This window comes from Salvelinus fontinalis, chromosome 29 (genome assembly GCF_029448725.1).
Source record: "Salvelinus fontinalis isolate EN_2023a chromosome 29, ASM2944872v1, whole genome shotgun sequence".
Classification (NCBI taxonomy): domain Eukaryota; kingdom Metazoa; phylum Chordata; class Actinopteri; order Salmoniformes; family Salmonidae; genus Salvelinus; species Salvelinus fontinalis.
This window is the reverse complement of record NC_074693.1, coordinates 19,225,280-19,238,898: the sequence shown is the minus strand read 5'-3', so window position 1 is coordinate 19,238,898 and position 13,619 is coordinate 19,225,280. Positions and strand designations below refer to the sequence as shown.

Genomic DNA, 13,619 nt, shown 5'->3' with positions numbered 1-13,619 from the left:
AGTTTATTCATTACCAGCCCTCTGTCAAGCTGTCCCAATGATGATACTAGTTTATTCATTACCAGCCCTCTGTCAAGCTGTCCCAATGATGATACTAGTTTATTCATTACCAGCCCTCTGTCCTAATGATGATTATACTAGTTTATTCATTACCAGCCCTCTGTCCCAATGCTCATATATCTAGCTGGCACTGAATATACTGTATGTTAAAGAGGTATAGGATAAAAATGGCATAGAAATATGATATAAAAACAATTATTTAATGTATGGTGGAGGAAGGGGGGGAGAGGCTGTGGTAGTAATGAACTCTTCTCCCGGTGTCGTCCCTTGGGAAGGTCACTGCACAGCCAGGCCCTTTCCTGCTACTCAGTGAGGTGTAAATGCCTCTCCGTCAGCCTAATGTCAGGAGGCCTTTATGTATGGGTGTGTCCCAAATGGCACCCTATTTCCTATGTAGTGCATTACTTTTCACCAGGGCCCATACGGTGCACTATAAAGGGAAATGAGTGCCATTTTGGACCCACCCTATCTTATTTGCTCCGCTCTGCCTTTTACCACTGCTGCCTGCTACTACCACCACCTTAAAGTGACCTCCGCTCAGCTGTGAGGAGGCTGTCCCACTCCTCTGCAGTCTGTCGCTCTCTTAGGGAGAATATGGTAAAGTTCTCAGCACTCAGATAGCAGGGCCAATGGGAGTGCCGTTTTCAGTCGTGCCTCAGTCAGATGTAGTTGGAGCAGTCCTAGAGAGGAGTGTGTGTGGAGGTGGTGTCCACCTGTGCTGCTGTCATTTGTGTCTTGGTGTGCTGGGCCTCTGTAGCCTGGGGGAGACTCCGAGGCTGGACCATGGGCTGCTCGGGGAGCAGAGCGTGCCTTAGCCCTCCCTGCTCTGGAGACCGGGTAAAGGACTATTATCTATTGTTCTACTGTCTGTAATGGGGACGGGGAGCAGGGGACAGGAAAGACTGCTAACTCTGTCTCACTGACCCTTCATTAGAGGATAGGATTTTTTATTTGACTTGTCTGTTCTGTGACTGATGACTCATTAGCCTCTGTCTATTTTCTCTGTGTTCTGTTATCCTCCTTCTCTGAGGGGGAGATTGTTCTAGGACAGTAACAGGGCCTGTGGTCCTCAGTTGGTGCTGTGTCCGGTGGATTTTTTGAGGAGTATGAGACCGGTTAGTGGGGATTCCCTCTGCGTCAGTTTGGGAGGAGCACTGCAGCTAGGGCTGCCTCTGTAAAGATGGGGAGAGAGAAAGAGTGAGAAGGGGAAGTAGAAAGAGGAGAAGGCAAGGAATAGAGAAAGTCAAGTAGCTGGAGGTAGAGAGAATGGCTGTTAAGGTTTCTGTCTCAGCTCAGTTGCATAGGGGTTGGGGGGGAGGGGGCTTTGCCCGTCATGTTTTCTCCATGTGTTGCATTTGTATGCTGTGGAATAGCATTTGTTAGCTGAGGAGCAATATAACTGTGCTATTTGGCTCAATATCCTGTTAATGAAATGAAGTTGAGATGGGGAGGTCACATACACTAATGAACCTGTTACTGTCATTGGATTTATCCCAGAAGTGCTTGTCATGAATCTACAATATGCCTTTGTGTGCATCTAAAATGACCGTATAGTATTCGAAAGGATATTGAATTGAAATCTGTTATACGAATGACATTTTTTAGGTTGTTCTTACTGAACTGTTTGTGGGAGGGGGCTCAAGCTTGTTGCAGTGTTCCAGCGAACCAAAGCCCCAAACTGAGTTTAAATGACCACTAACAGTGTGTTTGTTTCCCAGCATGATGAGGTCATTAAGCAGCGCAGGGACCTGTCCCAGGAACTGATGACCTTGAAGGGAGAGCTCGGTAAGTAAGGTCACCACAGAGACAACCCTAACCGCTTCGTGGTTAACGTTCCCCTAGGTACAGATCTAGAATCAGCTTCTCCTCCCTCAATCCTAACCTTAACCATTAGTGGGACAAATTATAAGCTGACCCAAGATCAGTGTCTAGGGGGCACTTCAATACATCACTACGGCTAACACTACACAGATAGGGCTCAATGCTACTTTGTTTTGTTTGTGAAGCTATTATTTGTCAGAGCACTTAGCACTAGGCTCAGACCCAACCCTTAGCACTAGGCTCAGACCCAACCCTTAGCACTAGGCTCAGACCCAACCCTTAGCACTAGGCTCAGACCCAACCCTTAGCACTAGGCTCAGACCCAACCCTTAGCACTAGGCTCAGACCCAACCCTTAGCACTAGGCTCAGACCCAACCCTTAGCACTAGGCTCAGACCCAACCCTTAGCACTAGGCTCAGACCCAACCCTTAGCACTAGGCTCAGACCCAACCCTTAGCACTAGGCTCAGACCCAACCCTTAGCACTAGGCTCAGACCCAACCCTTAGCACTAGGCTCAGACCCAACCCTTAGCACTAGGCTCAGACCCAAGAACAACTCGTGGGCTTTGCCTTGACAGTGATGTTGTGCTTTCAGCATGTGGGGAGGAAGCTCAGAAACCATCTTTGTGACTATCTTTTGGAAAACAATACATTGCTGCCATGACTTAGTGTTATAAGCAGCTTATAAGCAGTCTGTCACAAGCCCGAACAGTGGCAGTGTCATCAGACAGTTCTTCGATTGCATGTATTCCCCTTGCCTCTTATCTGCCCTGTAATTAGATTCTCTCCCTCCTTCCCTGGTTAATTTGTTCCGTCCTCCACCGAGGAGGGGATGGGACGCCCAGAACCGACGCAGTGTAGAAGTGTGTGTCTGCTTTGTTAGCCCCGGCCTCTGTTCTGAGTGTCTCTGATGCAGCATGTTCCCTTGAGGGTTCTTTAGGTTGGTGTCTGGCCCCCATAGAGGCCATTAGCAGCCGGCCCCCATAGAGGCCGTTAGCAGCCGGCCCCCATAGAGGCCGTTAGCAGCCGGCCCCCATAGAGGCCGTTAGCAGCCGGCCCCCATAGAGGCCGTTAGCAGCCGGCCCCCATAGAGGCCGTTAGCAGCCTGTGCTGGAATGCTAAACCATCTGAGGCCGTAAGAGAGCTGTGGAGACGAGGACGCACCCCACAACCCACAAACACACTGCAGTGGCCTTGGAAACACCCCTCCTGGCCATGCTGTGGGTTACGTGCTGGTTGCCGATACACTGTTTTGATCTCAAAATATACCATCCACATGAATCCTGAAGGAGGTCTCGTATCGAAATCATTGGCTGAGCCTCTGGACTGAGCACAGAAAGTAACTTATTAGAAAAGTAGTTAAATTGGTTTCTACGAATTCATGACAATAATGCATCAGTGATTGGTATTTCCTGCAACTTTCTGAAGAAGTAACGTCTGTAATGCCTGTTTCTGTGTGCCTATGTGTTATGTAGCCAGTTAGTATGCAGAAACGGTCATTTAAAAAAACTTCCCAATGAAATGTTGATTGGGGGGGTTCCCCAGACCTTAAAAGACCTCCTGATAAGTATTGTTGTGGACTTAGAAAAACAACTAAATTAGATTTTCTATAAAGGAACATGAGATTTTTTAGAGTCAAAACCTGAAGGAAAAAAAAACTGTAGGGAAATCCAAAACCTGGAACAACTAAACTGAGAGCTGAATTGGTCCGATGTTCCAGTGCTCTGTGTGTTCCTGTCTGGGGAGACTGAGGTGATCATGACGTCATGCTAAACCTTGTAGGCAGACCAACGAGCCAAACTCCCCATACCCATGGGCACTATTTGTCTATTGTGGCTTGGAAAGTTAGGATTATTGAGATTAATCAAATGTGTATAACGTACTTGTTGTTCTCTGAAAATATTTTATTGCGCTTCACAGCAACAAAAAAACATTTGTTTCCATGTGAACTTTTTTTTTCTGACCTTTTTGTGTCCTCAACAGTTTGCAGCCCTGTATTAAGTCTCTATCTGTTCTGTTCCCGTGGGGCTGCAATGGTCTGACTGGGGGATAGTGTGGCTCCACCCCTCCCTCCATGTTGGTGGTCAGACAACGTACCTCAGCCTTGGGACCAGCACATGACTCCCCTTCCCATTAAGCCCAGTGTATCAGCTTCAAATAGATAAGACCCCCAGACAGTTCTACAGACAGACCCACTGGTTCTGTTCGGAGAGTTCTACAGACAGACCCACTGGGGTTGTTGGTACATGGTAGTACTGTACAGGGGAGGGGAGGGAGGCAAAGACCACAAGGCATTTACACTTGCCGTCAGTGTTTCCATCCCAAATGGCACCCTATTTCCTATATAGTGCACTACTTTTGACTAGAGCCCTGTATAGGCCCTGGGAATAGGGTATACTTTACCCCATCCCTCAGACAGTATTCTGCATAGCCAGTATGGGCTTGCTCCCCCAATGATGTCACCACTCCACTCACTGCAGCTGGCTAATTATAGTGTACTGCATTGTCTGTTTGGGCCACCTCCAGTTTCATGACATGACATACTATCCTTTCATATTAACACTCTACACCAATATAAATTACAAGCATGTCATAGTTTTTTGTTCTGCCTCACCACTTAGTATCTGGAATTGGGGCACATTCAAAGCCATCACCCTGACAAGAATCCAAGACCAGTAACTTTTAGATATGGCGTCAGCCCCAATCCCCAGATGGGCCTTTACAGTGTGTTTTAGTGTGATGAATTTAGCCTGGCTCCAATGACCATATCCCCTGTTATACTTCATGCCTGTGGAGTGCAGGGCTCAACCTGATGTGTTTGTTTGGGCTTTGTCCATGTTGGTCTGCGGTTCTATTTCTTCTCACTCCCACACTTTTGATATGATGCTATATATTACACTTAGACATTTTTATAATTTGAAAATATTTAACGCACCTGTTGGAGTCAAAGTAAATGGATACTATATAAATATTTTATGTGCGTAAGCCATTTGTTACTTTTTTTACACAAAATAGTTGCTTCATTACCATCAAAATTATTAATTATAGTATTAAGCCAAGATTTTACACGTCAAATCACAAAAGAACTGAGAAGTAAAAGTGGAGAACAAGGATATGACATGGAGAGTATATCATATCTCCACCTCCAAGAAATGTCACTATGAATATTGTTTATTCTGCGTCATTACCGCAACGTCAATGAAAACAAAAAACAAAATGTCTTACATTTTAGGCATTTAGCATACGCTCTAATCCAAAGCGAATTAGATTAGTGAGATTAGTGCTTTCATTTTCATAATTTTTTCCAAACTAGTCCCCCACGGGAATCGAACCAAGAACATTGGCTTTGCAAGCGCCATGCTCTACCAACTGGGCCAATTCATCTAGATTGTTCTCTATTTGAAATTATATATCTATAAGCCAGCAGCATACCACCCTGCATACCACTGCTGGCTTGCTTCTGAAGCTAAGCAGGGTTGGTGCTGGTCAGTCCCTGGATGGGAGACCAGATGCTGCTGGAAGTGGTGTTGGAGGGCCAGTAGGAGGCACTCTTTCCTCTGGTCTAAAAAAAAAAAATATCCCAATGCCCCAGGGCAGTGATTGGGGACACTGCCCTGTGTAGGGTGCTGTCTTTCGGATGGGACGTTAAACGGGTGTCCTGACTCTCTGAGGTCATTAAAGATCCCATGGCACTTATCGTAAGAGTAGGGGTGTTAACCCCGGTGTCCTGGCTAAATTCCCAATCTGGCCCTCTAACCATCATGGTCACCTAATAATCCCCAGTTTACAATTGGCGCATTCATCCCCCTCCTCTCCCCTGTAACTATTCCCCAGGTCGTTGCTGCAAATGAGAACGTGTTCTCAGTCAACTTACCTGGTAAAATAACGGTAAAATAAATAAATAAATCTCATTATGTTGTGGTTGGAATTAATCAAATGATGTCTGATCCTACTAACCAAGTAAACCTTGTGGCCTGGCAGTTAATCCCAAAATGTTGCCAATTGCTATAACCACGACAAAATGTCGGTAACGACGATTTCCTGGTTATTACCAGAAGTATCTTATTTTTCAATGGGAATACCCCTGCTTAATACTGTTTATCAAATTATATTTTACTTTCTTTATAGCATTCAATGATAATCCATTTCCACCCACTTATTTTTAACTAGTCCAATTTACCGTTACCGCCACAATGTACACATACAGTTGAAGTCGGAAGTTTACATACACTTAGGTTGGAGTCATTAAAACTCGTTTTTCAACCACTCCACAAATTTCTTGTTGACAAACTATAGTTTTGGCAAGTCGGTTAGGACATCTACTTTGTGCATGACACAAGTCATTTTTTCAACAATTATTTACAGACCGATTATTTCACTTATAATTCACTGTATCACAATTCCAGTGGGTCAGAAGTTTACATACACTAAGTTGACTGCCTTTTAAACAGCTTGGAAAATTCCAGAAAATGATGTCATGGCTTTAGAAGTTTCTGATAGGCTAATTGACATAATTTGAGTCAATTGGAGGTGTACCTGTGGATGTATTTCAAGGCCTACCTTCAAACAGGGCCTCTTTGCTTGACATCATGGGAAAATCAAAAGAAATCAACCAAGACCTCAGGAAAAAAAACTGTAGACCTCCACAAGTCTGGTTCATCCTTCGGGCCAATTTCCAAATGCCTGAAGGTCCCAGGGTCATCTGTACAAACAATAGTACGCAAGTATAAACACCATGGGACCACGCAGCCGTCAGGAAGGAGACGCGTTCTGTCTCCTAGAGATTAACGTACTTTGGTGCGAAAAGTGCAAATCAATCCCAGAACAACAGCAAAGGACCTTGTGACGATGCTGGAGGAAACGGGTACAAAAGTATCTATATCCACAGTAAAACGAGTCCTATATCGACATAACCTGAAAGGCCTCTCAGCAAGAAAGCCACTGCTCCAAAACCTCCATAAAAAAGCCAGACTACGGTCTTGCAACTGCACATAGGGACAAAGTTCATACTTTTTTGGAGAAATGTCCTCTGGTCTGATGAAACAAAAATAGACCTGTTTGGCCATAATGACCATCGTTATGTTTGGAGGAAAAAGGGGGATGCTTGCAAGCTGAAGAACACCATCCCAACAGTGAAGCACGGGGGTGGAAACATCATGTTGTGGGGGTGCTTTGTTACAGGAGGGACTGGTGCACTTCACAAAATAGATGGCATTATGATGTAGGAAAATGATGTGGATATATTGAAGCAACATCTGAAGACATCAGCCAGGAAGTTAAAGCTTGGTCGCAAATGGGTCTTCCAAATGGACAATGACCCCAAGCATACTTCCAAAGTTGTGGCAAAATGGCTTAGGGACAACAAAGTCAAGGTATTGGAGTGGCCATCACAAAGCCCTGACCTCAATCCTATAGACAATTTGTGGGCAGAACTGAAAAGGTGTGTGCGAGCAAGGAGGCCTACGAACCTGACTCAGTTACACCTGCTCTGTCAGGAGGAAGGGGCCAAAATTCACCCAACTTATTGTGGGAAGCTTGTGGAAGGCTACCCGGAACGTTTGACCCAAGTTAAACAATTTAAAGGCAATGCTACCAAATACTAATTGAGTGTATGTAAACTTCTCACCCACTGGGATTATGCTGAAATAAATCGTTCTCTCTACTATGATTCTGACATTTCACATTCTTAAAATAAAGTGGTGATCCTAACTGACCTAAGACAGGGAATTTTTCCTAGGATGAAATGTCAGCCAAATACATTTAAACTCAGTTTCACAATTCCTAAGGTGAATGTAAACTTCCGACTTCAACTGTACTTCAAGTGTAAAGCACTTGAATATACTTACACTATATTATACTTATACAATATACACTTGAATATCCCAATATACTGTAACTACTGGAAAAATTATAAATGTATAACAATTTCAACAACAAATTGCATTGTTGATGGTAGCCTCCATGCAGGTATACAAGCACAGCCAGCGCAGGCCAGTATTTATGGTTTAAGGAATTTAAATAATTATTTCTTATCGTGGTAGTACCAAATCCTATAGACGGATAAACCAAATATTCCAAAAACCCATTCTGTTTAAACTAAAATGGAATGTTAAAGGTGTTTTGTGAAAATCGAGTAAAATCATATTTTGTGTGATTTAAAAAAGGGCCAAAGGTGCCCATAGTTGCAGAATCACCAGTTCCCTGACTCACAGGGTGATATACCATCTGTGTAACAACCACAGCCTCACTCGTCAGGGTCCCCTATCCTAGACATGTCCTTTCTGTACTGTAGACTTGAGCTGGTTCTTTACATTTATTTAAGTTTAGCTGTTTGTCTCATATCTGGTAGAAACCTTCTGCTTGGCATTTTTGCCTGAGACATAGTAGTTCTAGATGGACGACATGGCTGACTGGTACACATGATAAAGAGCCTCAAATTCCTCTTTCTCCTGAAACTTTCTCTGAGCTGTTGCAGTGTCAACGGAGGGGCAATCACTTCCCAATCCTTTTAACGTGTGAATACCATCTAATCACTGATCTGTGTTTAAAGATGCACGGTACCTTTCTGTGGTGAACATGTCTTGTTTTATGAAGGTTGCCATAGAGCTATTGTAAATCTAGGAAGGTTGCCACCATTAAACATATTACATAAGAAGATTCGTATTCTGACACGTGCCTGCAGAAGGGCACCAACCATAGAATTAGAATGATTTCTATTGCACCAACAGCTGGAAGTAGCCTTTAATACCCATCCATCCCTGCCCACTTGTAAATCGAGAGCTATTGAGCTATTCTGTTCATACTGGTAGGATTGTGTGTCAGGAATCAACCTCCATATGGATGTCACCTGCTACACATGGAGACAGTAGATACTACCCTGTTGTACACAGCTGTCACTCTTATGTCATCGCCAGCCAACGGAATACCTCACGGGCTGGCAAGGCCAACTGCTGGGCATCACACTGGCACTGGCATCTGTTCTGTCTGTACCAGGAATGTGGCACAGCACGCAAGGGCCCACCAGAGCCATGTCTGTTGCTTAGTTTATATCAGTGTCTCCCAACTCCAGTCCTCCAATACCCCCAACAGCATGTCCATTGTGTTAGACAGTAGTAACAGCAGCATGTCCATGTTCAAACTGTAAAGCTGGTGTACTGTTCTACTGTAGCAGACATATGTTGCAAGTAGGACAGAAGTGAGTCAATATAAAAACAATTCCTAGGACATGACACTGATTTCAGACAATTGTGAAAATGTGTTTTTGATAACTCATGGGTGTGTCTTTGTACTGCCAATAAGCCAGTGTGCTCTGTAGTCAGCCAGAGGCGGGCACTGTAGTCAGCCAGAGGCGGGCACTGTAGTCAGCCAGAGGCGGGCACTGTAGTCAGCCAGAGGCGGGCACTGTAGTCAGCCAGAGGCGGGCACTGTAGTCAGCCAGAGGCGGGCACTGTAGTCAGCCAGAGGCGGGCACTGTAGTCAGCCAGAGGCGGGCACTGTAGTCAGCCAGAGGCGGGCACTGTAGTCAGCCAGAGGCGGGCACTGTAGTCAGCCAGAGGCGGGCACTGTAGTCAGCCAGAGGCGGGCACTGTAGTCAGCCAGAGGCGGGCACTGTAGTCAGCCAGAGGCGGGCACTGTAGTCAGCCAGAGGCGGGCACTGTAGTCAGCCAGAGGCGGGCACTGTAGTCAGCCAGAGGCGGGCACTGTAGTCAGCCAGAGGCGGGCACTGTAGTCAGCCAGAGGCGGGCACTGTAGTCAGCCAGAGGCGGGCACTGTAGTCAGCCAGAGGCGGGCACTGTAGTCAGCCAGAGGCGGGCACTGTAGTCAGCCAGAGGCGGGCACTGTAGTCAGCCAGAGGCGGGCACTGTAGTCAGCCAGAGGCGGGCACTGTAGTCAGCCAGAGGCGGGCACTGTAGTCAGCCAGAGGCGGGCACTGTAGTCAGCCAGAGGCGGGCACTGTAGTCAGCCAGAGGCGGGCACTGTAGTCAGCCAGAGGCGGGCACTGTAGTCAGCCAGAGGCGGGCACTGTAGTCAGCCAGAGGCGGGCACTGTAGTCAGCCAGAGGCGGGCACTGTAGTCAGCCAGAGGCGGGCACTGTAGTCAGCCAGAGGCGGGCACTGTAGTCAGCCAGAGGCGGGCACTGTAGTCAGCCAGAGGCGGGCACTGTAGTCAGCCAGAGGCGGGCACTGTAGTCAGCCAGAGGCGGGCACTGTAGTCAGCCAGAGGCGGGCACTGTAGTCAGCCAGAGGCGGGCACTGTAGTCAGCCAGAGGCGGGCACTGTAGTCAGCCAGAGGCGGGCACTGTAGTCAGCCAGAGGCGGGCACTGTAGTCAGCCAGAGGCGGGCACTGTAGTCAGCCAGAGGCGGGCACTGTAGTCAGCCAGAGGCGGGCACTGTAGTCAGCCAGAGGCGGGCACTGTAGTCAGCCAGAGGCGGGCACTGTAGTCAGCCAGAGGCGGGCACTGTAGTCAGCCAGAGGCGGGCACTGTAGTCAGCCAGAGGCGGGCACTGTAGTCAGCCAGAGGCGGGCACTGTAGTCAGCCAGAGGCGGGCACTGTAGTCAGCCAGAGGCGGGCACTGTAGTCAGCCAGAGGCGGGCACTGTAGTCAGCCAGAGGCGGGCACTGTAGTCAGCCAGAGGCGGGCACTGTAGTCAGCCAGAGGCGGGCACTGTAGTCAGCCAGAGGCGGGCACTGTAGTCAGCCAGAGGCGGGCACTGTAGTCAGCCAGAGGCGGGCACTGGGTAATCTGTCTTGAAAAAAAATATATGCATTTGCCTTTGCGCATGCAGGGTGAATTTCACTACTCTTATTTCCCTTTTCTTAGAACTGACAGAATTTCTAGATGTCCTTACCATTATTGACATTTGTATTTATTTAATCTTTCAATAAACATCCATGAAATGTCACATTGAAAAATGTAAATAAAGAAATCCAATAAGCACAACTAAGAGATTGCAGGCACACATGACTTTGGGAGTCTGTGCTGAACCCACTAGCCTTCTCAGCCCCTTTGTTATACTGTTAGATTGCCATTGTTTATCTAATGCCGTTCTTCTTTGATAAGAGATGAGACAAACACATTTCCCGTTAGAAAATACAGTTCCACAAAACTAAATGATTTCCCCTCTGCTGTGGATCCTACTGGCACCCTGCAGTGAACTCGGCCCGCTCGTGTGAGTTGTTGGAGCGGGAGAAGGATGAGGTGTGTGGGGCATTGGAGGGCGTGCTACAGACAATGCAGGAGCAGCACCACACAGAGCTGGCCCAGCTGGACGAGAGGCTCAGGGTGTTCTACCAGGCCGAGTGGGACAATATCCACCTGACCTACCAGGAGGAGGCAGACCGGTGCAAGGCCCTCATGGAGCAGCAGGTACATTAAAGCCACTGGATGCATCCCTAATGGAACCCTATTCCCTATATAGTGCACTACTTTTGACCAGAGCCCTATGAGATTTGGTCAAAAGTAGTGCACTACAAAGGGATTGGGGTGCCATTTGGGATGTAGAAGAGTGCCAATAGGCTAAACGTGGCTCTGTTCCTCCTTTTTACTGGAGAAGTCTGTTTTATTTCAGATCAGTAAAAATTGACGTGCTTGAGAGGATTGGAATGCACCTACAGTGTCAAGTCTTAATACAACTACACATTACATGACACTGTCACCCCCAGTTTCTCAGGGCTCAGTCCTGTGTCTGTCTGTCCGACCATGAGATAATTGTTTAGAGATTTTTTCATTCCTGACATACACACTATCCAACAGTGTCCTCTGCAGTCATTCTGTGGAGTCATTCACAGAGCGTACTACTCAGCTAGATTCATTTCAAGGAATATTGGTCACTGCAGAAAGTAGTCCACAAGTCAGGCCTGGGGCCATCTGTCGGTATACTGTCAGCGTGGAGCTGGTTTCATCCTGATGCTGAAGGTTGCTCAACTGAGACTGGCTGCACCCCAAATTGCACACTGTTCCCTTTTATAGTGTGCTCCTTTTGACCAAAGCCCTATGGAACCTAGTCGAAGTTGTGTACTTTAAAGGGAATAGTGTGCCATTTGGGGATGCACTATCTTACGCAAACCGACTCACTGAATAGAATTGAAATTCTATCCGTTTGGAATAAGTATTTTTGGCAGTCTGTACTGTTGGTTTATTTGATCTTAATTAGATTAAAGGCCTAAAGGCTTTTCATGATCTATCCGTTACTATTGATGTGATGATTCATAATGCACCTGTTAAAGGGATACTTCAGGATTTTGGCAGTGAAGCCCTTTATCTGCTTCCCCGGAGTCGGGTGAACTCATGGATACCATTTTTAGGTGTCTGCATCCAGTATGAAGGAAGTTAGAGTGTTTCTTAAGCCAGCGTTAACTAGCGTTACCATGACTAAGTCTATGGTAAATACTAGCATGCTAGCAGCTACCATAGACTTACATTGCACTAACACTAGTTGACAATTGCATTAACGCTAGTTAGCAACTTCCTTAAAACTGCAAGCAGACACACACATGGTATTCATGAGTTAATTTGACTCTGGGGAAATAGATGGTGGTAATAAGCTTTTTATACGTTGCTTTTGTTACTGATCATGAATGTTCCTAAAACCATGTTCCTTCTCTTTTGAAGATGACGGAGTTGAGAGCCAGCCACGAGGCTGTGACGTTAGAGCTGGAGGCCAGCCACTCTGAACAGATCCAAGCGGTTAAACAGCAGTATGAAGAATCTCTAAAAGGTACATTCATCCTGTCATGTACACCGTTTAAAAAAATAAAAATGAATAAAAAATCTTATGTTAATTAATGCAAGGTAAAAATCAACAAAGCACATGTTAGTTATTTATTTGACTGATTTTGACTGTCTTGCAATATAATTCTGTTAAACTGATCTCTCTCCAAGAGTTCCGTCAAGCTCATGAGCGGGAGCTGCAGACATTGGACAAAAAACTGAAGGAGGCTGGAGCCACTTTATCTGTAAGCTTCAGCTTCACATATCAAAATATATTCCAAGTTATTTTGTCTCAGGAGAGGTTAGGTGATAGTGTCCTCGTGATGTTCCTCAGATTCAGATTCAGGAGCTCACCGAGGAGAACACAACCCTGAACCACAGGATAAAGGCAGAGGAGGACCAGAGAAGGGAGCTGGCTGAGAGAAGTCAGGTACTGCCAACACGCAACACCCCTCACATTGACTCTTATCTTACAGCCCACTCCAATAACGTTCCAAGATAAGTGTTATTGACACTAGGCAACAGCACTGCCCTATCTCCCTCCATAATATAATGATGATGCGTCAGATATGCCATTTAGCAGAGACACTTTTGTCCAAAGCAACTTAGTCATGCGTGCACATTTTACGTATGGGTGGCCCTGATAATTGAACCCACAATACCAACTGAGGCATACAGGACCTCCAGTGTGTATATATATATGTGATAGGGATAAATGTGATATATATATAGGGTGCCATTTCTGACACCACCCAAGAGTGCGTTTGTTAAAGTCAGGCTGCTGTCGGTCATAATCTGTATTGAGTGGGTGACCTTTTCTTCTCAGCATTCTAACAATGCACATGAGGGGATTGAGATAAAGACCTCTGTACTACCCTTCCAGCCAGTCTGGTAGACTAGAAATAGTCTGACAATAACTTCTAGCACCAAACCAGTGGTCCACTGCCTGCTTGGGGCTGTGGGAGTCATGCTGTACAGTTAAAACACCACACAGTGTATAGTTTTACAACCTAGAATGACTTTAA

At 46.2% G+C, this 13,619-nt stretch overlaps 1 protein-coding gene across 3 annotated transcripts in view; it reads left to right on the top strand.

Moving 5' to 3' along the window:
- mtus1a (microtubule associated tumor suppressor 1a) overlaps window positions 1-13,619 on the top strand; it is a 36,753-nt gene that overhangs the window by 17,977 nt on the left and 5,157 nt on the right. For all 3 annotated transcript variants that reach the window (XM_055888514.1, XM_055888516.1, XM_055888515.1), the window contains exons 3-7: window positions 1,779-1,845; window positions 11,036-11,250; window positions 12,496-12,601; window positions 12,766-12,839; window positions 12,929-13,024. In XM_055888514.1, the coding sequence (XP_055744489.1) occupies window positions 1,779-1,845; window positions 11,036-11,250; window positions 12,496-12,601; window positions 12,766-12,839; window positions 12,929-13,024 (558 nt within the window). The remainder of the gene's footprint in view (window positions 1-1,778; window positions 1,846-11,035; window positions 11,251-12,495; window positions 12,602-12,765; window positions 12,840-12,928; window positions 13,025-13,619) is intronic.